Source organism: Pelmatolapia mariae, linkage group LG12 (assembly GCF_036321145.2).
Source record: "Pelmatolapia mariae isolate MD_Pm_ZW linkage group LG12, Pm_UMD_F_2, whole genome shotgun sequence".
NCBI lineage: Eukaryota > Metazoa > Chordata > Actinopteri > Cichliformes > Cichlidae > Pelmatolapia > Pelmatolapia mariae.
This window is the reverse complement of record NC_086237.1, coordinates 20095581-20122835: the sequence shown is the minus strand read 5'-3', so window position 1 is coordinate 20122835 and position 27255 is coordinate 20095581. Positions and strand designations below refer to the sequence as shown.

The following is a 27255-nucleotide window of genomic DNA, read 5'->3' as shown; positions in this document are numbered from 1 at the left end:
GACCCGCCCAGAGAGAGCAGCGAGCCAATCATCGAGCTCTCTTACATTTCTAACCCAATCAGGGAAATATTTTGTTGGGTAGCACGTTTCACTAACCCTTGGCACATGTGAAAGCGGAATGAAGGGAAAGCGCTGTTGATGAAACGTTCCTAAATAACTGAAATATTATCTCGTCGAAAACAGTTTAGAAATGAAGAAGAAGCAGTCCGTTGCAGAGGAAACAGCAGCGGTAAGACTTGAAAATTTAGTATAGTTTGGCTTCCCGATCGCTCAGAAAAGAGCAGTTCTGCTCACTGATGCACGAGTGCTGCTCGCATGCCTATAGTTTGCTGTTTACGTCGCACTGGAATCACTTAGCGAACTTACCTGTTTCATACATTCTGTACTGGGGGAATATTGGTAACACGTATTACAGTGCAACATGTATAATTTGTTGTTTACAGATGATTCCCTCAGATTCCTCTCGAGAAGAGGAGGACGAGGAAAATGAGGCTCCCGTTAAAGCAAAAAGAAGCAAAGCTGATCACGCAGGGGAGGAGGTTGTCTATCACCCGGTGAAGCTATCTCGAAATGATCTGTACCGACCTCCTACAGCAGAGGAGCTCAACCAACTGAAAGAGGCAGAAAGCCTGTTTCACTGCAGTCTGCTCAAAATGCAGGTGAGACGCCAGATTTAGTGACATAACCATAAGAGATAATGATAAAAAAAAAAGGAGTGTGATCATATCTCTTAACCCTGTTGTCATATGTAACCACTGACCACACAAACTGATAGCGATCTGTCATCAATAATAGATGGAGGAGCTATTGAAAGAAGTTGCATTGAGTGAACGCAGGAAACGCCAAATAGATTCATTCATTCAGACAGTCACCAAGTTAATCCAGTCTGTGCCAGACTCACCAGAAGTTGAGGTATCTTGTGTTTCAGTTGTAACCAAAGCTTTGTGATTGGCAATAGATGGTCAACTCCACACAAATTCACACATGATTTTTGTCTCAGGTAAGTGACCTGTCCTGGCTGTCTGGTGCAGTGAAGGTCCCATTTCTCTTGGTGCCCAAAACAACAAAGGGGAAATTCCACATGGCGCCTCCTTCTTCCATTGATCTGATCGGGAGCTACCCCTTGGGTACCTGCACCAAACCAAATGTCATGGTGGACCTGGCTGTCACAATTCCAAATGTAAGTCATCCTAACTGCTTTTGTATTCTACAAAACATCAATGGTATGCTGTGTTTCCGTAGCCTTCAGTCTGCTATTCTGTCTGTTGTTAGGATGTCCTCCATCCAAAAGATGTTCTGAACCAGAGGTATCCGAGGAAAAGGGCTCTCTACCTGGCAGGCCTGGCCCAGCATCTCGCTTCCTCTTCTGACATCGGGACCATGCAGTATTCCTGTCTCCATGGGAATCGACTTCGACCTGTTCTGCTGCTGACCCCTCCAGGTATTCAAGTTTTAATTAATTTCATATTGTATACATTTTAAACATTATTCAATGACATTACGTTTACATTATATGGATTTTAACATCTATGCTAAAAGGCTTTTTTTTCTGGTTGTGACTTTGAGATAAAAAGTGTTCTGTATTCCAGGTAAAGACTATTCCAGCTTCACCCTCCGTGTTCATGCCTGTCCGGCTCCCGGGTTCTTCAAGCCCAGCCGTTTTCATCCCCAGAGGAATAACATCAGGACAGACTGGTACACTGGTTTGCAGACTTCCCAGTCTGGTAAGATTGTTATTGTTCATCCCAGTATTTAAATCCCCTCCAGTAAACTTTCTCAGGCAATGATTTTACAGTTGTATGTTAAATTTAGTTAAATACTAACCCTCCGACTACAGAAGTAGAGGTAGCCTGTCATGAACTAGAAAAACATTAAACCGGCTTAAAAAAGGACCTGGATATTTCTGATGGAATGAGAAGCAAAGCAGGAACATCAAAGGAGCATGCAAAGGAGATCTCAAAGTTGTTACCTTTTTTTGGGCCTTCCGATGCAGCTTGAGCCTTTGAACAAACTGTGTCTGGATTTTCAAGTTTTCATTGTATTGTATATTTATAGCCATGTTATTAGTCAGCAACTCCTTAATTTAAAAATCTTTTTTTTTTATAAACTTATTTTGTCACAGAGAGCTCTGAACCTCCGACTCCACATTACAACAGCTCTGTTCTGGGAGATTTATTGCTGAGGGCTCACCTCCAGTTCCTCTCTGCTGTCAGCTCTCAGTGCTCAGCTTTTACTGATGGGGTGGCTTTACTTAAAGTCTGGCTTCGTCAAAGAGAGCTTGATCAGGTAGGAAGCTCTCATTGGTTCTCACACTTGTTGCATAGTGTTCAGAGGAGTGTACTGCAAAGTTCAGCATAGCAATTTGCATTATATGGCTTGACAAAACCAAAAACCCCAGTCAGAGATAATGATTAAAGTTGGTTATAATCAACTTTATTCTTGACTGGATCATATTGAAGTGCTGCAACTTTTGATTTAGTTAAACATTAAAAGTTCTCTTAGCCTAATAAAGGAGACGTGGAAATCACTTTAGTTTATCTCCAGGTCAGTATATATTATTGATTAAATAATTATTCTTTGTGATAAATGGCCTACAACTACATCTGATGAATTTTCAGATCTGTATTCTAGTAGCTGAGGTTCCAGCAGCGTAAGATTTGGAAGCAGATTAGAGTTAAACATGAAAACATTTATACACATTCTGCATCATCGATTAATAATGCAACTAATAATCATCAATAAATATTGCACTAGTAATGCAACACGTACTATTGGAAGTGCTGTAACTTTCCAGATACTTTTAAACTGAAATTCTGATCCTTGCCTGTTCCACATCATGGTTTTAGCACAAGTCACCATTAAAATCTAGCCAGGTAGAGGGACAGCCATTTTCACAACACTGAAAACTCTGAATTAAAGCTAAAGCTAAAAAATTTCGTACTTTAGGGTGTATTTATTTTCTTATCTTATATCTTTATTGTTCTCAATGTCTTATAGGGCACTGGTTGTTTTAATGGCTTCCTAGCTTCAATGCTGTTGGCGTATCTACTGATCACTCATAGAATCAGTAACAGCATGACGGCATATCAGCTTCTTCGAAACACCTTGAACTTCTTGGGTAATTTTAGTTTTAATGGATGTTCTCCTGTGTCCTTTTTTAAAATTTTGGTAATTGAAAGGTAACTTGCTTATCTCTGTTTTGAATGCCTTGCACCTTCTTCCTCAGCATCTACAGATCTGACAGTGAATGGAATCAGCCTGGCCAAAGATCCTGACTCTACAGCTGTGAGTTATCCAAATCAAATTTAAAACACTAATTGTGTGCATGTACTTTATTCACACTTTCATTTACTCTGGAACTGTGATTCAACCAACCCCCTGTATCTTTTCTCTGTAGCCATCCATTTCAGATTTCCATGATGCTTTCCAGGTTGTGTTTGTTGATCCTTCGGGACACCTTAACATGTGTGCTGACATCACTGCTTGTACATACAAACAGGTAACTGAACAGTGGTGTGTTTAAACATTTTTTTCCACTTGTGATTTTTAAGCAACTGTTTCTGAACTTTCTTCACTTTGGTTCCTCAGCTGCAGCATGAGGCATCTTTGTCAATGCAGTTCTGGGACAACCCTACAGTGGATGGGTTCCAGTGCCTCCTCATGACACCCAAACCCATGATAAGGACAAGTGACCATGTGTTCCAGTATGTTTCTATAAACAAATGCATATATTTAACACATTTAGTTAACCTTGCATACTAGATAAACAGTTGGTTTCTGCACCTTCTTTTTAGGAAACATGGAGGACTTTTACTTTCAGAGTAGAGATCATTAGAGTCCTCCATGTGATTTGCTTCATCCTCTCAGCTCTTCTGTTTCATTTCCCCTTTAGGTTGTGTGAGCTGGTGAAGCTTCAGTCCAGCTGTAAGAAACTGAATCTTTTTAGTGAGCTGATGGACCACAGTGGGGATTACATCCACACTGCATTGCCTTTCATTCTGTCACTTCTCCAGCAAGGATTGTCCCAAAGGATTCACCTCCTTACCCACTCCCTTTCTCCTGACCCTAAGGTGAAAAAGACTTGCATTCAGGAATTATTGCTTTATTTCATATTATCTAAGTTACCAATGTGCAGAAAGAATTGGCTCTAATACTACTAATGTAACAGTGGATATGTTTCAAAGTTATGAAATATCCGTGTAAAAAGAAGTTAATCTCAAAATTGCTATCTGCAGAACTTACTTTATTTTGGTTTTATTTCAGTGGTCTGTGGAGAGCGAAGCCCCAAAGCACAAAGCTCAGCCTCCGCTATCTTTCGGTTTGCTCTTAAGGACAGAGCTGTCATCCTCTGTCCTAGAACGAGGCCCACCAGCAGACAGCCCCAAGGTAACCTCACCTGCCTTTATTTATTGCATGTATAGGGCTTATTTCTTGATTTAGCCATTGGAGTTGAAGACAAAAGGTCACTTCACTCATAATGCTACATGCATGACTCATTGTCATTGTCCATGTAAATCAAATTGTATTTTTTGAAATGTGCAAGTGTGTAATACAGTGGTCCCTCACTGTAATGCGATTCACCTTTTGCGGCCTCGCTGTTTTGCAGATTTTTTTGTGCAATTTTGCATGGTGTTTTTTTTTTTTTTTCTTTCTGGGTCCTGATTGGATGTTGACCATTGTCAATCAATCTCGTGCCGTGTCTCCTGTACAGTACAGAATGCGTTCAGCTTGTCAAATTTAAATAAATCTTCGATCGCTAGCAGTGTGACTCTGAGGTGCTGTACTGTATTCTCCCCAACAATCACAACAATGTCGATGAAATGGTTTGCACATTTTGCCTTTGGTTTCATTCTATAATACTGGACTCATTTTTCTACGAAGGTTTGAACTTTGAGAGTGTTTAAACAAGAGGGAAAATGTTCAAGCCTGTCTGAGAAAAGTGTATAAATGGTGTAGTGAGGGGTTTTACGGCCTTAAAACATCTATAATAATTGTAAAAAATAAAGTTGGCTACTTCGTGGATTTCACCTATCGTGGGTTATTTTTAGAATGTAACTCCCGCGATAAACAAGGGACCACTGTATATAGACTTCTTGCACTATAAGCCAGATTCACCTAATCATAAAGCGCTGTATACTGTGCATATACACACAGTTATGGATAAACATGGGGTTATTTGGGGAATGTTGCCCAATGGGGCTTCAACTTACAACCTAAAGAACCAGAGGATCCAACTACCGACTGGTTAATGGACGACTCACTTTAACTCCAGAGCCACAGCTCAGTTTGAGAATGGTTTTCTAGGTGTAAGAAGTGTATTTTTACTTCAAGTGTGTTTGTAAACATCTTGAAGAATATTATACTGCTGCGGACAAATGTAGCACTTATGGACGTGATTCTGTATTACTCATGGCTTCATAGTGTAGTGGTTCACACACTTGTTTGGCCAAGCGCAAGGTCACTGGAGATGGGAAGGGCATCCTTCGTAAAACTCTACGAACTCAAAACATGTAGAGTGACCCATTGTGTCAACCCCCCCTTGTGACAAGGAAGCAGCTTAAAATGGACACATGGGTGTAACTATGGCTGGATCTTGCACTTTGTAACCAGCTTTTCTTTTAACATAAAAAGAGATCATGTTGTTGTAAATTGGAAATTGTGCTTATATTTTCTGTTACTTGTTTTTTGTGGCTTTGTTTTTAATCGTGCTTGTGATTTAAGAAAAATTAAAAATCTAAATGTTCCTGTGCTAGGCGGCTGAATTTCGTCAGCTGTGGGGTCCTCGCTCTGAGTTGCGTCGCTTCCAGGATGGTGACATCACTGAGGCTGTGCTGTGGGACGGAGAAAGCATTTGCCAAAAGCGTCTGGTTCCCAAACAGATCATCACACACTTGCTGCAGCTGTATGTATTTTATCTCAGCAGAGCTTAGTTGAGAGACTAAAGAACTGACAATACTGTTAATACAGTGTAGTGTGGTGATCTTTTCCAACTATAACAATGATAGAAATATTCAGTAAGCTGTAATGCTTACAGAAACTACGGTGAAAGAAAGAAAGAGGCTTTGTTTTTTCGTTCTGTCCTTAATTGTAAAGTTAGTCTATTTGATATTAAAAAAAAAACAGGTATTCATTGCCATTCATAGAACATAATGCCTATGTTAAGGTGAATATGGCATATAAAAGACTTCAGCACGATTGTAGAGCACTCTCCTCTAGATACTTGTTCTGACATTTGAAGCTGAGTGTCAGGAATTTGTTATGACTACATATTTCCACAAATACTTCTTACATAATTTTAATACTGGTTCACTGCAAGCTGTTTCAGGGCTGAAGTGCCAGTATGAAGTTGAGCAAGGTGACAAAACAAACTGATTGGTTTTAATTTTGAGAACTACTTGGAAGATGTCGTTAAATATTTGCCTGCAGCGAAGTAATGGCAACTGTTACTTTGCTGCAGGCAAACTTTGTTAAAAACTCAAAGGCAATGACTTCCAAGTTTTAGTGTCTGAAACAAGTTTTGGCTTATAGCACTGTTGAACACGAGCACGTACAACACGCCAACATCTTCCTATTTTGACTTCTTGCTTCTTCTGTTACCTTTCAGTAACCTTATTCTGTTGTTGGTATAGGGCACCAGCATCTTCAACATCTAAGGTCATGCAGGTTATGCATTTCTGTTTACAAAGATCATCATGTCAACATGCTCTGGGCTCAGTCTTCTGCGCATTGTTGCAAACGTTTGTCCTGCTTCTGACAATAAAGACGGCAGCGATACCCCTGGTACACACAAATAGTGTCTCGCAAGAGTTGCCAGTTTGGGGAATCTCGGTCCATTTACCCTCCACCAGTCGAGAGGGTTAATGTCTAACGAGGGAGCAATGTCTCTTAAGTAGTAATCGACCTGAGCCTCAGAGTCGGTGGCATAGGAAGAACTGTAGTTGTCGCCAAGGAGCAGCACCATAGTGTTTTTGGTGTCACTTCTAATTTGCGAGGGCACAGCCGCCTGGCTAATATCCGGGGTGACCAAAGTCTCCTGCTGCTCATCCTTTGCACCTGCAGTAGCAGTTACTACTGCATCCAATTTTGAAACTAGTTCATGCAGCTTAACCTTTGCAGCCAGTCTCCCCGTTGGTGTAAGGAAGCTCAGGTGTTTGTGCCGGGGATCCAACATGGAGGCGATAAGAGCCGGTTTTGAAGCCAGGTCGTTAGAGTCAACCTGCAATAAGTAAAAATAAAATGGCATAAATATATGTAAAGGGAATGCAGATTATTTATTTTTTTTATCCTCGTTAATATGTTTCAGTCAAAACTGGTGCCTACCTCCATGTGATTTCTAAGTGACTGCTGAACTTTGAGCTTGAACTCTGAGACTTGTTCGACGTCATTCTCTTTTGGCACGAGATGAGTCTGAACCAGGCTGAAGGTGATCGGGTAGATATTCGAAATGGACACCTCCGTATCTGCAGATATGACTGTTGTAGCCCATTTAAGTGTCGCCAGCACAGGCGTGAAGTTCTCAATTATCTGCCAGCAGTCATCTTCAATCTCAAGGGTCTGAGCTTCCTGCCTGCTGGTGACGCTGCGGTCGGAGAGGACGGCTTTAATCGCCCACCGTTGTTCAAGCAAACGTTCAAACATGTCGCAGATGGTGTCCCATCTGTCTTTGCTCGACTGGATGAGCTTGCGTTGCGGCAGGCACATCTGAACTTGCTTCTGTTCCAAGGCCTCATTCGCGAGCAAGTTGCAATTGAAGTGCTTAACTAGTTTCCCGGCAGCAACAACAATGCGGAGTAAATCTTCACTAAGCCCATCGCTGACTGCTTGCTGAAGCGTTGTGGCAAAGCAAATCGTGTAGTCCCAGGTGGCACGGGTACATGCTTGGACTGATAAGCTGTTCTGCGTGTCGTTATGAACACATGAGGTCACTTTACCGGCGATGGCCCACGCCTGCACGGTGCTGAGCACGCTCTCTGTAACAGTGTCTGCAGTGGAGTGGCTGCCTGCTGAAACTTTGTGCGTCTGCAGCACAGCTGACCTCCCCTGCCAGTCGTCTGTTATAAATGAACACGACACGGTCATGTACCTCTGAAAGGTGAGACCTGTCCAGAAGTCTGCAGTGAGAGCCACTTTCTCCACTCTACCCAGCTGCACCATAAGCTCTTCAACCTTCTCATGAAAATGGCCTTCAATAATGCGTGTAACATCACCAACAGATGGCATTTTATAACTGTGCACAGTGTATGCAAGCAGCTCGCGAAAACCATCGCCACTAACCATGCTGATGGGGAGCATGTCCTTCTCTATCATTTTGGAGATGAGCTCAGTCACCTCCGCATGCGTTGCCAGCGACACACCGTCGTTGGGTGCTGCGTCCTGGTGCTTGTTTTTGATGTGGTACATCATGCTGGTGGTGCTGCTCCTGTATTTGAGCTTCGTGCCGCACATCGTGCAGTGAACCTCGTCGTCCACTTTGATGAAGATATCCCAAACGGAGCTCCGCTTCAGGCGTTTCCTCTCGCTGGAGTCCCGCTCAGCAGGGGTGATGTTTATGTTGGGTGACATGACTGCAACCTGCGTGATTTCCGAGTTGTTGGAAGCGTTATCCTCCTCGATGCACTGAACGGTGCAGATCACGGGTTTCTCGTCCTCGTCCATCGGCGTCGCGGATGAATGGTGCCTGCTCATGTGGTTCATCATGGAGGTCGTGGCTCCGCCGCAGTATTTCAGCGTCGCGTTGCATTTCATGCAGCGGACGAAGTTCCCCGTTTGTTCAAAGCAGTCCCACACGGAGCTGCGCCTCCTGCCTGTGCGCTTCATACTTAATTCAGGTCTTCCAAGCCTTAGCAGGCTAGCAAATGTTAGCACTGACTGCTATCGGGGGTGGGGTAAAAAATAAAACGGGGTTTGGGGGAATGTAAACAGGCTGTGACCTGTTTCACTTCGGCATGTGCCCTAGAAAAACCTGGCGGTGAAGCAATTATGTGTACAATTTCACTGAAGGTTAAAGTTTAAAAAAAAAGAGAACGTGCGTGTCATCCCGTAGGCACGCAGACATCCCCGAATCCTGTGTGCGGTATGTCGGGGCGATGGTGGATGACGTCATCAAAACGGGAAGTGAGGTAAACCGTTATTATTGAATTATTTTAGCCACGTATGATGGAAATTTCAAGACGAACTCTGACATACCGTTCATATTTTCCCCTAACAGTATGGTTTGGGTCAATACAGATCAATCTAGAAAGTATGCTTAGTTTGTTTGACAATAATAATAGTATTATGTCTTGTTATACCTAAAATATATATATATATATATATATATATATATATATAAAATAACAGCTATAATGGTCTAATTATGATTTACTTAAAATGGCAAGAACATTCTAAAACTGTTGGGATTTGTTATATAAATACATATAACCATTACAACCACATGCAAAAACACACCCCACTGGCATTTTGTTTTCCTGATAATTATTTGTCTGTCAAAGCTCAACTTTCTTTTATTATTTTACTTAAAAAAATTGTAACAAATTCTGTAATTGTAGCTAAATCTATATTAGCAGTTAAATAATTCTTTGTGTTAAAAATAAAGTCTAATGCTGAAAACCACCAGAAGAGGGCATCAGTGATGTTTTTCATCACTGCATCTGCCTCTGAATGTCTTTTTTCAATATTAATACACATTATGCTTTTCAGGTGTCTGGCACTGGAGAGGAGGAGAGCTTAGTGGTGATTCAGTCCTATGATGACCTGAGCAGAAAACTATGGAGGCTGGAAGGTCTGCCTCTCACCATCACTGCTGTTCAAGGAGCACACCCTGCACTCAGATACACACAGGTAAAACGCCTTGCTCTTACCAGAAAACTGCTGCCATGACGGCAGTAATAGGTATAAGTTGTTAAAAAATGCATAATTTTAAAATGGCACCTTGATCCCACTCCAAGCCTATGAGCTCTTGATCAAATATTGATGTCTTTTATATTAAACTGTGAATTTGTACTCAACTGTGCCTTGCAGGTCTTTCCCCCACGGCCACTGAAACTGGAGTATTCCTTTTTTGACAGAGAGAAAACTTCCAGATCACTGGTGCCTAAGGAAGGCAAACCATGTCCTGTCTATATCACTCCTATTACAGGTTAGTGGCTCATTCATTGGAACATTTTTAAAGGGTCTTTAAAAATACTGCACCTAGATGTGTAGTAATTTCCACTCTGGCTGCTGTTCATGGTGTATTATGCATACACTTTCACTCAAACGAAAACGTTTATCTTCATATTCTTGGGTACTACAGACATGTAGCAATGCAAAGTCATACACCAGTGTATTGGTTGTCTTATTCTTGCAGTAATCTGTCACATGGAAGGCAGTGGGAAATGGCCTCATGACCGCCTCGCGATCCAGCATATCCGAGCTGCCTTTCACATCCAACTCGGGGAGTTACTCAGAAAGCACCATAGCTATACTTGCAGGCCCTGTCCTACCCACCTGGATGTCTGGAAGGTATGTTTTTAATTATGTGTACCCTTTCTGACTTTTCTGTGAAATTTAACTTGATATATATAATTTATAACTTAGAGAAGGGTCACTGAGCCACTCTGTCTTTATTGCAACAGTTTATTCTTAGAGCAACGAGGGATCTAGGGGAAAAAAAACAGACCAACAAATATTAACTTTATTTTCTCTTATTTTAACACAAGACAGAGCACCTCTGTAAGTATGGTTAGGTGGGCTCCATGCATTTTAATCACATTATTTATATAATACTGTAGCTTCTGCAGCTGTTCCGTCACATTATTGTCTCCCCAAAAACACTTACATTGTGTTTTGTGTGCGTTTTTCTGTTTGCTGGTGTTTTCTTAAGTTTCTTAAGTACATTTGACAGTAGGTAACTTAGTAGTGTATACTCTGAAGTTGTTTGAATATTTTATTTTTTTGTAATGTTTGATTGCACGTAACAATATTCCTTTTATTTAAGCTGCCTTTTCAATTTGGTATAATTTATATTGCATCAAATCATAGCATGTTCTCTCAGTGCACTTCTGTAAGACACCCTGCTTTTAAAGAAATGGAGACAAGTTCATCAGTTTAATTAAAGAGCAAGCACTTGGTGGTAGTCAGGAGTAAAAAGTCCCATTCTACAGGTAGAAACCTTTGGCTAAAGCAGCACATGTTTCACTTTGCCCCTAGGATGGCCTGGTGTTCCGAATCCAGGTAGCATACCACCGTGAACCTCAGGTGCTCCGGGAGAGCTTGACTGCAGAGGGGCTGCTGGTAGTAAGAGACAACGATGAGGCCCAGGCTCTGGAGATGGCCACCATTCACAAGCCTCTGCTTACTAGCACATTACATGGGTAAAAGTTCGAAAGTGATACAAAGTAGTTCCTGTGTGACAAAGCAGACTTGTGTTTTTAGTTGTGTCTTTTCATTCTCTTCAGTCTGGTACATTTTGTCTTTTTATTTGAAGGCTCCAGCAGCAACACCCATGTTTTGGCGCAGCATGTCGCCTGGCCAAACGCTGGCTCAGTGCTCAGCTGTTCAGCGACGACATTACAGAGGACACGGCAGACCTGCTGGTGGCGTCGCTTTTCCTGCAGCCCGCTCCCTTTACTGCTCCCAGGTAGCCACCACTTTTGCTTTTTTTTTTTTTTTCCTTGCTTTTTTTGTGTAGGAAACACGTTTTCCTCTGTTTGTTATGGGTCATGTGAGTGAATTTCTCCATCTTCCTCAGTTCCCCACAGGTGGCCTTCCTTCGCTTCCTTCATCTGCTCTCCTCCTTTGACTGGAGGAACAATCCGCTGATTGTCAACCTCAACAACCAGCTCACGGGCAAGTGCTCTCTCACACACACCCCTTTTCCGTGTGTGTGACACAAACAAATCCCTCTTGACCTCTTTCTTTTTACTCACCCAACATACTTCTACATCCGTCCATATGCTTTATTGTTTCAACGCCAAATCTTGTTCGCCTCTCTGTCACGTGTAGCTGTGGACTACACAGAGATCAAGAATGGCTTCATGGCCACCCGGGAGTCCCTGCCTGTCATGTTTATAGCTACGCCTAAAGACAAAAAACTGTCTATGTGGACCAAACGCTCACCTAGCATTCAGGTCAGTGGACACACAAGTACACAAATAACAAAGCATTTAATAGATCAGCTCTCAGCGCTGAATTTTAAATGATTAAATATTACATTTGTTTAGTAAACATGTAAGAAAAGAACACTGAAGAATGTACTATAGCTTAAAATACATCAGAAGTGTTTTCCCCTCCTTTTGCTTTTACAGTGTTTAAAAAGTTTCTTGCAGATGCAGAGAATCATAAACAGCGGTGTAGAAAAGAGTTGCATGTTCTTGGCAAAGAACAGTCACATAGTTTTCCGATCCGGGATCCTTTTCTTAGTGCACACTGCTCTCCTGGATCACACTGAAAAGACAGGAATCATATTAAATTGAGAGAGTGATTCAGTACCTCTATAAAAGATGATAAATTGTTCTAAACAGACTGACTAGATCAGTTTTAGAAATTCCAGCTGGTATTAGTTTTTGCCTTGCATACCACAGGGAGATAGCCATGCTTTTTTCTTAGAACTGGAAACGGATGGTTCTGAAGTCTTTCCAAAACGTTGTGTAAATCACTGATCTGAAACCGCACATAAAAAATTTCAAAGGGTCAAATGATAAACATTGAAGTAAATAAATCTGAGAACGATGTTTACATCATTAATTATATCAGCTTAAAACCATCAGGTGTAGCTCACCAGCTGCTTTTCGTTGCCATCCTCTTTGGTAGTAAAATAAGTAAAATATTTAGTTTCATATTCCTCTGTTTGGACGTGACCGCAGCCGTAAAGTAGTCCTGTGGCACACAATATCGTACAGAAAAGACATGCACACGAGCCTCCCATAGTGTGCGGCTGACCCAGATAGGTTTCCTGTGCTTGGCTACCTTGCTCCTGTTAGAAACAACAATTTTAAGGACCTGCCTCTCCCAGCATCCTCCTTTATAGTTCTTGGAGAACAGGAAATTTGTGCTGTGACGTCCTGATAGAGACGTCACTGTGGACTTAATTGTGTGAATGCCTCATCCTGTTTCTCTTTATTATTCTTTCTTCTACCTTATTCTAGTTGCTCAGACCTTTGCTGGTTAACTACTCCCACAGTTTTAAGCCGATTTTCACCATTCAAACTTTAAACTGTTCTGCTCCTTCTGCTAATGCCTGCTATATCTTTTGGTGCTGATAACTTTTATACTTTTTGAGATATTAAGCTTTTTATGCCATTTTTTGACCAATTTTGCTGAATGGGACCATATTATCAGTGTGATCACCAGTTTAGCTTGCCGAACAGAGCCATGTTTTAGCTCAGTGAGATGACTGTGAAAGTTCTCAGTCATCCAGGTCATCGTAGTCAAAGGAGTTTGCAAAGAAAAGCGTCTGGACTTAAAGAAGTAGCAACTTAAGAAGCAACTTAAAGAAGTCCAGACGCTTTTCTTTGCAAACTCCTTTGACCTCAGTGAGATGAGCAGCCGTTCTCAGACTGGGAGGCCAGGGTTCAAATCCCGCTTATGGCAACATTTTTTTCAGTTAACTGTTAAACTTTTTTAACTCTTTTCAACAAAAATTTCAGCTTTTTCACCCCTTTTCAGCAGAATTTTCAGTTTTTCACCCCTTTTCAGCACAAATCCCACCTTTTTAGCTGTTTTAAGCAGAAACCTATTTTCTGCAGAAATTCTGCTAATTCACCTCTTTTCAGCAGTATTTTCTGCTTCTTTGCCTGTTTTCAGCGGAATTTTCAGTTTTTCACCTCTTTTCTCCAGAAAGTTCAGCTTATTCAACTATTTTCAGTGGAATTTACAGCTTTTACACCTCTTTTCTGTTACTTGAGAACCAGGTTGCTGAGTGAAATGAGTATCCGCCTTGAGACCAGGAGGCCTGGGTTCGAATCTAGCTCATGGCAACATTTTCTTTAAGCACACAGTTCAACTTTGTAACCTCTTTTCTGTACAAATTTCAGCTTCTTTACCCCTTTTCAGCAGAATTTTTGGCTTTTCACCTCTTTTCAGCAAAAAATTCTGCTTCTTCATAATTTTCTCATTATTCACCTCCTTTCAGCACATGGTTTTACTTCTTCTGCTGTTTTCAGCAGATTCCACTGAAAACGCGAAAATGCAACTTTTTCTAGTTACAAATGTTGACATTGATTCTAGTTTACCTCCTGTGGATCCTCAGGCTTCACATCCCTGAGAATGTAAAGCCTGAGGGGGTCATTGTTGAATTAGTACGCACATTTTTGTAGAGATGAGTTCGGTAATGAGTCTTTTTTTTTTTTTTTTAAATTTGTAGTTGTTGCAGTTCCTGTGAATAACCACCAGGGAGCAGACTATGAAAGTAATCCATTAACAGATTGAATATTAAGTTTATTTCTAATGACAGTGTTTTCCAATATAGACTTCCATGACCATGACTTCAAAAATGTCATAGAGGTTGAAACAATTCATATCTGGACTAGAAAGCACTATCAGGTTGAATGATGTTATATTTCTCTCAATTAACGTGGTTTGAAATTGGATTGCCCTATTGTTGCAATCAACTAACTTTGATTAAAAATGTGGTGGAAGTTCAAAGCAGATTTAAGGTGTGTATTTAAAGTTGTTGTTTGTTTGTTTTTGTTTTTATTTTCAACAATTTGGCAAAATTAGAAACCATACAGAAAATGGTGTTTTCACTGCAGATTTCCAGTTGTTATGCAGTTCCCATATGAAATTAGGTCCCCAGATAAAATTATGTTACAAGATATGGGTAACATATATTCCAGTGCTAACTATTAGTTTGAAAACCGAGACAGTGTTTTTGGTGCTAATAGTTCAAAATGTTCAAAGTCACTTTTGAATGTGTGTTCAGATGCTGCAGCGTGTGATAATGGTGGCTGCAGAGAGTCTTAAAGTGCTGGAACATCAGCTGATAGATGGCAGCCAGAAGCAGGATGTCAGGGTGGGTGAATACTGCCTTCATGATTTATCCACTATATAAATGCAGATTTTTGCTATTTCAGCGTTTTCATGCGTTCTTTGTATTTGTGTAGGTGATTTTGCGTCCTCCTCTGGACGCTTACGATGTTGTGATTCACCTGAACCCAAAGCAGGTCCCCCTGCTCGACCAGGCAGTAGATCCTCCGGCCATCACCTTCAGCAGGGGCGTGATGTCTGGCAGTGTGACTCAGCCTGGAGGGCCCCTTCCAGTCATCGACTACAACCCTGTGTCCCTCTACCTGGGAGAGCTAAGAGTGAGCAATGTCTTTCAACATTTCAAATGCTGAGTGTGTTTTTGACAGACTTTTCAAAAAAAAGGCGTGAAGCAGATATTATGCTTGAAAGCTGACGTGTGATACAACAGAGCCGCTTCCAGATAATAAAAAATTAAATCGTAGACAAGAGAAAATCCGAGATAAACTCAGCTGTTCTTATACTGTAAGGCAGTGAAATCCAAACTGCACAACATTCATACTAATTCCCGTTCTTCCTCTGTATCCCATCATTTACATGTCTATCACAGTCCTGTTTTGACAGAGTGAGTTATAACAAAAGCATCGAGTCAGTCAGTCCAAGCTGATTTGGACTTACTAGAGTAAGCTTGTCAAACTGAAGTGGGTTTTGGGTTTGTTTTTGGTTTGTTTGTTTGTTTTTAGGGGGGGATATACCCGATGATTTTCTAATAAGTTTTGCTTTGAGCTTCACAAATAAGTGTCAGTTGACATGCGTAACATAGTTTTATTTTTTTTAATTTCCAGGAGGCATTTGGAGACTTGGCCCTTTTCTTCTGTGATCCATGTGGTGGAACAGTAATCACAGTTTTATGGAAGCCAAAGGCATTCATCCCAACCCCCTTTAAGGTAATTGCAAAGTGACTTCCATTTAAAAACATGAAGGCAGGAAAAAAAAAAAGATTTTTTTGGGGGGGGGGTGTGGAAAACTTGCTTTTGTAATAGTCATTCTGTTCATTTTCACACCTTCACACTAATCACCTTTTCCTCATGTTTCCTTTTTCTTTGTTATTATGTTTTTGTTTTTCACAAAACCTCAGACGTCACAGGTGTCTGCTCGCAGCGTGGAGGTCACTGGAGATGAAGCTAAGACTGTTCCCAATGTTGAAGCAATACTGGAGGACTTCCGAATCATGGGGAAGGGCTTAGTCAAGTCAGTGGAGGCCAGGACTGAAAAATGGTCCTTTTAGACGCAGCACAAATAAACATACTCCCCCCAGTTCAATTCCATTACAAAATAATAAAACAGTGAAAACGTGAATGAATTTTGAGCTTCTTGTTAACCATATTCGTTAACAGTTCTGGCTATATTTCTCTCATCCATCTGTGTTTGTTTCATGTCCAATAAATGCATACATGCTGTTTGTATTTCAGTTTATTTGCCTCTTAATTTCATTTAATTGTCTTGATTTATATACATCTATAGGTGTATAACACTTGCACATCTGCAAAACAATGACATTTAGCTTTAAAGTCATTTATTAAAAAATAGTTATTCAGAAACATTTATGATAAAATATTTGAGTCATTTATCATAGTTTTTTATTAGATATAATTAGATTTATATGTACTCAAGTTTCTCATGAGAATTTCCTTCCTTCCACACAAAGGGACATTTTAATCATTTTAATGGAACTTTAAAACTTTTTCCTCTTATTTAATTGGCTAAGTGATGAACAGAGAATACAGTTATCTATGACTGAAAGCAAATGTAGCCATATGCAGCAATTATGTGTAAGTACTGTATGAGTAACCATTTTAGTAACCTAAAACTGTTGGTAGACATTCAAAACTCGGCAAACGGGATCTATTTCATCACTGCTGCTGATGCAAAGATACTGTTTGTGTTTTATTTTAGACAAAGAAAAAGGCTATGATTACCAAGAAGAGCAATGGAACTTGTGACTGTTTTGCTTTTAAGTTTTTCTATTTTTTTTTAAGTTGTCACCTTTGTTGCTCATTATAAGAAAAACTAAACATGGCTTGGAGTCACAACTTTTAACATTTGTACAAGCAAGACAGCAAAAAGGCAGCAGAAGCTAAATTCTTGTAGTATATCTTGGTCAAACTTGATTTCCCTACTAAAACAAAAGGACAACCATAAGCACAGAAGCTTAGTGTTTAACACAATTGCCCTGCGGCTAAAAAGGTTCAAAATTCCTTTTGGGTGCAGTTTGCATGTCTTCCCCATGCTTGTGCCAGTTTCCTCTGTCAGCTTGGTTCTCCTTGCTCATTTAATGCTGCCCATTTACATCCATGATTTTCTTGAGAGATGCTTAATCTTAAAGGTTGAACTGCTTCAGTGAGCATTAATAAACTAATTATCCACAAAGTTGGCTTTGATCTCATAACTTCAGTGGAGTTGTAAACATAAAAATTGCTTTCAGGTTTTGATCCACCATACAATTCCATCTAAAAGTCTGTTACTGGCAATGGCTTCTTTTTTTTTCTTTTTTTTGCATGGCAATGATCCCAAACACCACTGCCAGTGCAGTAAAAACAAACGCAGACAAAAGAACATGCAGTGGAACACCATCAGCCATTAACTGGCCTCCCCAGAGCTCAGATTACTGGATTATTAAAGCACTGTGGGATCATGACAGAGAACAGAGCATAAAGACAGTTAACATCTGAAGAAAAGGTTATCCTTCAAGAAGCCTGAAGAACTATTCCTGAAGACTACTTGAAGAAATGACAAGAAAGCTTGCCAAAGAAAGTCCAGATGTTGACGAATAAAGGTGGCCACACCAAATACTGGCTTTCAAACATATTAGAATTGTTGAAAATCTGTTCATACCTCATATGCTGTATTCCCATGCTTTTCAGTAAATCACTACACCTATTTCCCATTTTCCCAGAAAAGTATAAAGAAATGAGAGGTGGCTGAAGACGTTCTCACAGTACTGTATAAATGAAGATTTTATGAACAAAATCCATGTATTTAATTGCTTTATGTATTCTCAGATGGTAAGCCAGATTTCAGATCAATAGATTTCATTACTGAGCTAACAGATGAAAAAAATTCATACATCTGCCATTGGGTTTTGATCAAAGCAGGTGAATAATGTATAGTGATGCTGTCATTGTATTCTGAACACAGAAACCTGTATATTACTGCATTCTGGTTCTAAAACAACTACAGTATTGCCACTCCTACACGAGACACATCTGGCACACATGTCGAACATAGGGCCATAGATCAAAAACTTCAATAATATCAGCGTAGATGTTTTTTTAGTAAATAGTTAAAAAGTTTGAAATAGTGAAGCTGGGGTAGGCAATATATTTTTGCCACACCTGCACTCACTCTGGGCTCTTGTTTTCAGGCTTTAGAAAAGTGAAGACAGAAGACTTTGAAAATATTTTAAGTGTTTTGAAGTCAGATGAATTGAGTAGTATGAACAGCATGAAAAAATTCATACAATAGAGTCCAAAGGTACAAGGAGCTACCTTTTCAGCCGAAGTCTGTGACTTATTTTTTTGGTGGGCCTATAAACAGTAAGGGGGGAAGACTCAGGACAAAGGCTGTGTATTTCTTGGTAGCTTCTGTGCCTTTTCTCCTGCTCATCATACTACAGTTTTAATTGTAAGGACGTCAAAAAATGGACTTAAATTCTCGTGGGTATCCCCATTTTTTCACTTTCGCACTAACTGTCCAGTTTCTGAGCCAAACTCTTCCAGGAAAAGTTGGATAAAACCACATGGCTGAAAAATGCAGCTCCACTGTCTTTCGAAATTGTATTTGAGCTGAAAAACTGAATACATGCAAAAATGATGTTCTTTTAGCCTCCAAATAACATTTCATTGTTAGCAAAATTAACCGTTTTTGAGCAAACAATGTGGATGTGTGTAGAAAACGCAGGTGGAAAAGGGGGACATACAAGAACAAGAAGAAATAATACCAGTCAATATCAATGTAATGAGAAATTTCTCTGCTGAATCATCTATTCCCCCCCTGCCAATCTTCAATTTCCCTTCATATAAATTTACATCAAATTCTATCATTTTAGATTCCTGCTTTCCCCAAAGTTGGTATAGGAAGCATTCTCCTCAGTAATCTCCTCAGGGAACGCCTACCTATAGTCAAAAAAAAAAAGGTTCCTTGTAAAATGTTGCACAACATGACTTAACCATGTTCGAGTTGACATGTCTAGCTGGCAATGACTCAGATTACCTTTTACACAATAACATCCCATGAATATATAAATTATGGAGAAAAAGTTTTCTGTATGCCTGAAAGTGGAATTTTTTTCATAAGTTGACATTTTAAATAAGCAGTCTTATGTGTCTATAAACATGTGCACATTTGTTTAGCAGTCCTTGGGTAAAATCCAGTTGGTAAATTCCAGCTGATGGACTCCACTATCATGCAAAAACTGGCAATATCAACAACACACACGGACAAAAACAGGAGTATTTTAGAATGGGATCCAGATTCCTGTTGATACCAGCATAGCTGAGGCCTTGCAGAGCACATGTTCTCACATTTCTAACCAGACAAAGGAGACATAATGTATGGTGATGAAGTTTCAGAAGAGGAACATAAGAAAAGGTCAGACAAAATAAGGTGAAAGAAAGAGAAGAAGAGAAGACGTGTGTGATTAGCTGGGAATGATCCAGTACTGGTGGCAAACAGCATGAATTACACGTGTGTGTATTTGTGTGTGTGCGCCGATAACTCTGGAACTCTAGGGTTCAGAATATACTGCTTTGAAAATAATGGAGATTCATTTGTCAAGATGTGTATATATATATATATATATATATATATATATATATACACACACACATATATATATATAGCATTCTATATGCTATATGGCTCTTGTGGCAACCAGGTAAGTTTGGATTTGCTTCCACTTGTTGTTTCCCAATGAGTGGAAATAGGAAGTCTTTCCAACATTTGCTTTTTTTTAATCAAATGAAAAACACAGGATACCTGCGTATTAGTAAATATATAATTATATCTTATTTTTCATACAGTGAGTACTTCTAATCACAATTCTGAGGGACAGAGAACAAGCATCATCAGTAAACTTAAACATACATTTAAGTTTAAATATATAACTTCATTTTATTTGGTTAGACTATTTTTGTTGTAAAGGAGGGTAAAGTGTTGACAAGTATCATATTAAAGTATTTACCTTACAATGCAAAAATGTCCTGAGGAAGAAAAAAAGGTGTACAGAGTGTGTGTGTATGGGTGTTTGTGCGTGACAGGTGGTGGGGGAGTGAACAGGTCAGTAACAAAACCAAGCTAGCACAGAGGCGGGGTATAGAGGGGTGGGTCCAAGCTCAGAATGGCCATCCAAGGCCATTGGCTATAAAAGAGGAACTCAGTCCTCTCAGCTTCACAGGCACTCAGGAAATTCTACCAACTGTGTGTGTGTGTTTTTGTCATTTCTCACAGTCTCTTCAACCTGTGACAAGAAGACATGGGCTGGCAAAAGCATTATCTGGATAAACTGTCCCGCTTCTTCCAGATCCGCAACCTGCTGCTTCGTCAAGCCCTGGCAGAGTGTCTTGGCACTCTCATCCTTGTGGTAAGTGCATGCTTGTGTGTGGAAGCGTAAGAATGTGTGCACCTGTGTCTGTGCGTGTATGCGTGGAATTCATGTATAATCTCAACACAACATTAAAACAATATTCATCCTTTAAATAATGCTATCTGATTATGAATGGCCCCTGCTCATCTGTTATAGACATATATATATATGTGTGTGTGTGTTTGTGTGTAGGATCCCAGAGGCACAACCTCACCCTTTCTTCACATAAAAAGGAGTTATATATGTGCACATGAACATGGAAGTTAATACATGCAAAATAATGATGATAATTCAGTATGAGGCACAGCACATCTGTTATTGTTGTTCTTGTTTTCAGTATCAGTATTAAAGACAGAGGCCGACCAAAGACAAAATAGAATTTTATCTTGCATTGTCTCAAACATAAAGGTTAAAATAGGCATCAAAACAATAACTGTGAGGTGGACAACTTTTGCTTGCTAACTGAAATATACAGATATACTGTAGAAATATAGACTCCAGAGTATACCATTAAAAGTTGTTTATTTTGAAATGACGCCAAGGATAAAATGGATTTTACAGTTAATAATTTAAATTCTAGTAAAAGATAATGCCTAGCAGGCAGCGTATTCTTTTAATGACTAAACATGATTAATCTTGCAGCATAATGTGATCTGTAAACCTGATAATAACCTGATAATAAACTCACAGAAGCAGGCTACCCCTGATTAAAATATCCCTTGTATGTACATATATATGATCTACATTTCTTTTGAGCACTTTGGATTGATCTATGTTAAATCATTATGGGAGATTAGAAATATTTGACCTGTAATGGTGTAACTCTTGGTGTGACTACTGATAGGACACAAAGGTGTGGTGAAGTTATTCATCAGGACACGTTCAGTGGCAGAATAATAGGTGCCACATTTTTCTTACGCAATAATGTCTTGCATAAAAAGTCTGTCCTCTTTTTTCTTAATTTTTGTTTGTGATTTTCACTGTCTCCAGATGAACTCATGCTCACTGGGTGTGTGCAGCTGTGCGTGTTTTAATATTGTCTGAAATTCATGGTAGATTCGCTCACAACTTGACCATTACATATGGAAAAAATTATTTCAAGTCAAAGGCATTTAAAATATGTGATGAACTGACTGAGTAACTTTTCTGTCAGTATAGCATGCTTAAATGCCTCATCACTGAGTCTAAACTGGCTTTGACCTTGGAAGCCATTTAGTAGCAGCAGCATCAGATTGTGTCTTTGGTTGCCACTGCAATTGGTGTGCTAAACCCATGTGAAGGTGGAATCCATTTTCCACTTCAAAAGCAGTGTGCTTTCATCTGGAGAGTAGCTGTTGGAATTCCTCTAAGGCTCTTCATCCTGATTTTAAAAAGATCCCACAGAGACCGGTTTCAGGCCTCTCACTCCCAGACAAATCCTAAGTGTCTGTTTCAGTTGGCTGACTGCTCTGCAGTTCTTTTATAAGCTCCCTGGCTGTGCTAAAATTTGGCACTATAGATGTATGAAATGCTGAATCAGCAACTTGAATGTTTGTTGCTTGGTTGCAGTTAAACTACATTATAACAGAAACATATGAAGTAACTGTAATTTGTGAAAAGAGCACAGAATCACTGAATATGAGCACTTCTAGAAGTGCTTCTGCAAGCTGGAAGTAGCTCTCCTTGTGTCCAAATTTAGTATCAGATTTAAATGAGACCTTTCTGGTGGAATGCGATCTAAATCAGGAAATGGACACTCACAAGCTAATGGCTGATCATTTGTAATCCAGTGCCTATGACATTAAGAAGTATCAAAAAGACTTTGTTCACACTCCTAAAAATAAAACAGCTAAGCACAATTCTAGCATAAGACTCAGCTATATCCTATTTTTCCAGCAATGGCTGGTCTCATCGTAGGAGGAGAGTTTACACTGAGCACAGTGATAATGAGCACTCCTCAGGCGCCAGTCCCTCTAAAGGCGGTTCCCTCAGACTAACCTCAACATCTATGTCATCTGATCTCAGTGAAAAGAATCCTCTTCAGGGGGCTTAGAGCACAGAAGCCTAAGCATGGATGCTTACATACTACACTTACAAGCACATCCAAAGAACACTCATGGATATATGCACAAATATAATCACGAGGTACTCTGAACACACAGTTTGACAGATGCTGTTTGGTGCTGTTCCATCCATCCATCCATCTTCTTCCGCTTATCTGGGGCCAGGTCGCAAGGGGCAGCAGCCTAAGCGGAGGGGCAAGACCTCCCTCTCCCCAGCCAGCTCGTCCAGCTTATCCAGGGGAACATCAAGGCGTTCCCAGGCCAGCCGAGAGATATAATCTCTCCAGTGTGTCCTTGGTCTGCCCCAGGGCCTCCTCCCGGTGGGACATACCCGGAACACCTCACCCTGGTGCTGTTGATAAAGAAAAATGTTCCCAAACCATCTTTTTCCTCTTTCCAAGTGGATTAGGACTTGTTTTCCCCCCTTCTAGGATAAATCACTTGGGAATAATGACAGTTCCCCTCCAATCAAGGTCAACATACTGACCTTTCTGTACATGTGGTGTAGTCTACTCCTGCCTGCCCTTGTTAAAACAATAAATTTAATTCAGAACAGGTCTTATTCAGTGGGTTTTTGCTTTACAGGTCTCACAAATAATGATCACATTCTTTAATCTGACCTTGATTGACTAACAGGGCCTCTAATGTACAATACTTATATTGTGAGATGCTGAGTATGGTTGATGTGGTACACAAAACTTTGTAAAGTCTTGACATGCAGAATGCATTTCTCAGAGCAACTGGAAAGGTTTTCTTCCTTTCAAACAAAAGTCAATGCAACAAACAGACAGAAAACATTTAGTCAAATTTAAATAGACCCATTTAAACAAAAACACACATTGAATTTTTCATTATATTAACTGTTCTACAAGAGAAACAACCAAAAACTTGTGTATTCATTTATTGGGACCTTGTTGAACTTGATTTCTCTACTCTCTCTCCAGATGTTTGGCTGCGGTTCTGTGGCCCAGTTGGTGTTGAGTGGTGGTTCCCATGGTATGTTCCTTACTGTCAACTTTGCCTTCGGCTTTGCTGCTACGTTAGGCATCTTGGTCTGTGGCCAAATATCAGGTAAGCAAACTGATTTATTGATGTTTATGTTATGTAACATGTATTTATAGCTTTTTTTGTTTTACTTTAGGCAAGGCTGTGATTTTGTGTGATTATGGACTGCACACACTGACATAATGTCAACATTTGCATTTGCAGGCGGCCATCTCAACCCAGCAGTAACTTTTGCCTTGTGTCTGCTTGGAAGAGAGCGCTGGAGAAAGTTTCCCATGTACTTCCTCTTTCAGACAATTGGTGCTTTTTTTGGTGCTGCTATTATTTTTGGCATGTACTATGGTAAGTGAAGACTTCCAGTGATGAGTCAGAATTATGTTATTATATATATATATATATATATATATATATACATATATATATATATATATATATATATATATACATATATATATGTATATATATATATATATATATATACATATATATATACATATATATATATATATATATAAATATAAATTATCTTATCCTATTATCTAAGCAGCAACAACAGTAATAATTAAAAAAAAACATCTTATTATTTGAATCCCATTAGATGCCCTGTGGGACCATCCTGGAAGTTTTAATGTGACTGGACCTGACGCCACAGCTGGCATCTTTGCTACTTATCCTGGAAACCATCTCACCCTTGTCAATGGTTTCTTTGATCAGGTAGTCTTTTGAAATGCAAACTGGTTTTATACACAAATTTTAAGAACAGAATATAGATGGGATTCCCTCTTACATTTCCCTTTTCAACACAGATTATTGGCACAGCAGCACTGATAGTTTGCATTCTGGCCATTGTGGATCCTTACAACAACCCCATCCCTCAAGGGCTGGAGGCCTTCACTGTGGGATTTGTGGTTCTGGTCATTGGATTGTCTATGGGCTTTAATTCTGGCTATGCAGTCAATCCTGCCAGAGACCTCGGACCACGTCTTTTCACCGCTATAGCTGGTTGGGGGAGTGAGGTTTTCACGTAAGTGGACAGATTTTAACTACTTTTCCTTCACATTGCCTTTACAGTGATCTCTACTACCACTTACTAACTCTTATTCTGTCTCTGTCCAGGGTTAGACAAGGCTGGTTCCTGGTCCCTATTTTTGCTCCATTCCTTGGTACCCTCATTGGTGTAATGATATACCAGCTGATGGTTGGTTTCCACATGGAAGGGGAAGTACGTGACAGGAAAGAGAGCACAGAGCAGGAGACTGTCCGACTCACCAATGTGACTTCCAAAGACAACTCCAGAGAGGCTGTGAAAGAAAGAAATGAGTGTTAGACCGTTAGAGAAATGTCACTTAAAAAAAACATGCACTTGTAAATACATAGTATCCCACCCTCACTTACTTCCTGACACAACTATTGTTCTCAAACAATTGTGTCTGTTGGGACTTCTCCCCAGATAGATATCAGGTTACCTTCTGTACAGTCGCATGTTTATGTGTCATAGTTTAGAGAACTGACTGTGTGTGAATTGAAATACAAATTCAGAAGCAAAGAATTACATTAATTCTTTTATGACATGAACTTTCAGATTTTAGTATCTACAACACCAGACTTAACAGTATTGTATGCTTTACACCAATTTAGTTTTAGATAATCTTTTAATGGAGTTTTACATACTTTATATTCTGTATATACTTAGTTAGATTAAAATATTTAAAGAAAAATCCTGTTCTGTGTTTTCCTCAGCCCATTTCAATGGGATATTAAAACAATCAAACATAAGAATGTTCAAACATTTGTCTATCTTGTCTATATAATGAAAATATTACATTTTACTTAATGTAGGCGCCACTCAGTGACATTATCATACCTGTGCAAACTGTTGACTCTGTTATCTTCGGTAGAGAGATTGTGGCGAGGGTTATAGGGCTATAATCTTTCTACCCTTTACAAAGACAATCTTGAAACAGCTAAATCTGCTTTTCTTTTAATATACACACGTGTTTCATTTTTCACCAAATTTTCTAAATAAAGGTTATTTAAAGATATTAAATTCCATTTCCATGTTTCAAACTAGTGTGAAAAAAGTCTTATTTTATAGAAACATATTGCCTACGTTAATCAGTGTCTATTGATGGGTGGGGTTTTTTTTATATACTTTTGGTCCTTTACTAGGTGCCAGACTGGACAGTGACTCTTTAAATTTTGTATGTAGGTTGAGGGGAAATGCTTTTGAATGATTGCAGTAAAGTTCTCCTTTTTGTTGTTGCATAACATAACTGTGGTTCATGTTACTCTCCTGATATTCCTTTTTCCTGTTTGTCAGAAATGCTTCTCATTTCTGAAAGTGACTGTACTCTGATTACATGAGATAAAACGTACAAAACATTGTCATAAAAATAAGCTAAACTCTTCTATGACACATAAAGGTTCACTCACAGACAGGCTAGAGTGCGCCTATCCCCTTCTGACAAACTAAATATATATCTTACAATCATGAACGAGTGTGGGAGCAAGGTATAAAAGAGTAATTCACTACTTTGCCCTTCAAACTCACTGTTCTCACTATAGCTAGGGCTACCAAAAGTTGCCAACAACGCCACCTTTGGAATTTCACCCAAAGAAATAAGTACTAACACCAGTAAGGTACACAGGTTTGTTCGACTAACATGAGGCAGGAGATGTGATTTCACAATTCAAAGTTAAAATTCGTTACTCAAAGAAAACTTTTTTTTTTTAAGTCTACACATTCCACCATAACGGGAATGGGGGTTGGTGTTCAGGACTGAGGCCAACAAGTGAGGATGGTCAACTTCACGGGGAGACAATTTCAACAAATAAAAAAGATAAATAGATCACACCAGACACTTGTGAGCATGCACTCAATTGCAAAGAGAATCTGGCACCAACCACACACACAGCACATAATAACAGTCAGCTGGGAAACCCTCCACCACCTTCAGCTTTCAGCCTGGATGCAAAAGGGACAAAATCAGCAGGGTTATACACAAAAAAGGATAAATTATACATTAAACTTAATATTAACAAAATCCTTTCACAATTTACCTAACAACCATTCCTTAATAAAAACTACAAAAGTTAAACAATGCTTGAAAAAGTAAAAACAATTTAAAATGAACCCAACCTCAAACACACAACCCATATACATTAAAATATTTAAGGCCTGGATTGGGGAATCGAACTCAGTTGCTGCTTAAGCAGCAGAGCGGTGCGCAAAGCAACGCAGAATGCCAAAGAACCAAACAATACCAGTGGACAAAAAAACCCCACAAAAACTGAAGCAATACAGCCAGAAACAAACTAAAAAAAAACTGAAAAAACAAAACAACAACAGAGAAACAATACAGAAGCAAAACAGCAGGGCATCCTGCAGAACAGCAGCAGCTACAATATCCAGCCTGCTCCACCTGAGGAGGTGAGGAGGGCTTCCCGACCCAGTAGCAGCAGTGATTTCTCTTCTGTTGTACTATGCGCGCTTTGGGAGGAGTGGTAAACTTCCCACCCCAACAGAAAGAGGAGACGCCACAGCAAGAGGCCTCACGTCCAAATGCAGCCGACCAAACAGTGAACGACAAAAGACGCCAGGAAATTGGACCGTCAATGAGC

General features: G+C 39.7%; 3 protein-coding genes across 3 annotated transcripts; 2 read left to right on the top strand and 1 right to left on the bottom strand.

Moving 5' to 3' along the window:
• Positions 1 to 97: 97 nt before the first annotated feature.
• nol6 (nucleolar protein 6 (RNA-associated)) lies at positions 98 to 16394 on the top strand. Its single transcript, XM_063489438.1, has 26 exons — positions 98 to 229; positions 444 to 659; positions 796 to 912; positions 1001 to 1180; positions 1273 to 1441; positions 1590 to 1724; positions 2123 to 2286; positions 2998 to 3118; positions 3227 to 3285; positions 3398 to 3499; positions 3589 to 3704; positions 3893 to 4070; positions 4264 to 4386; positions 5754 to 5902; positions 9044 to 9119; positions 9700 to 9840; positions 10021 to 10138; positions 10349 to 10503; positions 11191 to 11354; positions 11468 to 11620; positions 11732 to 11829; positions 11986 to 12110; positions 14903 to 14992; positions 15084 to 15284; positions 15789 to 15890; positions 16082 to 16394. The coding sequence occupies exons 1-26, from the start codon at positions 191 to 193 to the stop codon at positions 16229 to 16231; spliced, it is 3441 nt and encodes a 1146-aa protein (XP_063345508.1). The 5' UTR covers positions 98 to 190; the 3' UTR covers positions 16232 to 16394.
• Positions 5946 to 9156, bottom strand: LOC134638658 (E3 SUMO-protein ligase ZBED1-like). The gene is made up of 2 exons (XM_063489439.1): positions 7321 to 9156; positions 5946 to 7216 (listed from the first exon to the last, which is right to left on the bottom strand). The coding sequence occupies exons 1-2, from the start codon at positions 8815 to 8817 to the stop codon at positions 6665 to 6667; spliced, it is 2049 nt and encodes a 682-aa protein (XP_063345509.1). The 5' UTR covers positions 8818 to 9156; the 3' UTR covers positions 5946 to 6664.
• A 4007-nt stretch (positions 16395 to 20401) lies between the features above and the next one.
• LOC134638515 (aquaporin-3-like) lies at positions 20402 to 25623 on the top strand. Its single transcript, XM_063489198.1, has 6 exons — positions 20402 to 20584; positions 23574 to 23700; positions 23839 to 23976; positions 24233 to 24348; positions 24441 to 24658; positions 24751 to 25623. Exons 1-6 carry the CDS (start codon positions 20477 to 20479, stop codon positions 24959 to 24961), a joined length of 918 nt encoding a protein of 305 aa, XP_063345268.1. The 5' UTR covers positions 20402 to 20476; the 3' UTR covers positions 24962 to 25623.
• The last annotated feature ends 1632 nt before the right edge of the window (positions 25624 to 27255 follow it).

Bases quoted from the DNA above. Each gene is read 5' to 3' on its own strand.
- LOC134638658 (XM_063489439.1), bottom strand. From the start codon at position 8,817: ATGAAGCGCACAGGCAGGAGGCGCAGCTCCGTGTGGGACTGCTTTGAA. The intron at 7,217-7,320 runs GTAGGCACCAGT...TACTTATTGCAG, and splicing joins CACTTAGAAATCACATGGAG to GTTGACTCTAACGACCTGGC.
- LOC134638515 (XM_063489198.1), top strand. From the start codon at position 20,477: ATGGGCTGGCAAAAGCATTATCTGGATAAACTGTCCCGCTTCTTCCAG. The intron at 20,585-23,573 runs GTAAGTGCATGC...CTCTCTCTCCAG, and splicing joins TTGGCACTCTCATCCTTGTG to ATGTTTGGCTGCGGTTCTGT. The intron at 24,659-24,750 runs GTAAGTGGACAG...GTCTCTGTCCAG, and splicing joins TGGGGGAGTGAGGTTTTCAC to GGTTAGACAAGGCTGGTTCC.
- nol6 (XM_063489438.1), top strand. From the start codon at position 191: ATGAAGAAGAAGCAGTCCGTTGCAGAGGAAACAGCAGCG. The intron at 660-795 runs GTGAGACGCCAG...CATCAATAATAG, and splicing joins GCAGTCTGCTCAAAATGCAG to ATGGAGGAGCTATTGAAAGA. The intron at 10,504-11,190 runs GTATGTTTTTAA...CTTTGCCCCTAG, and splicing joins CCCACCTGGATGTCTGGAAG to GATGGCCTGGTGTTCCGAAT.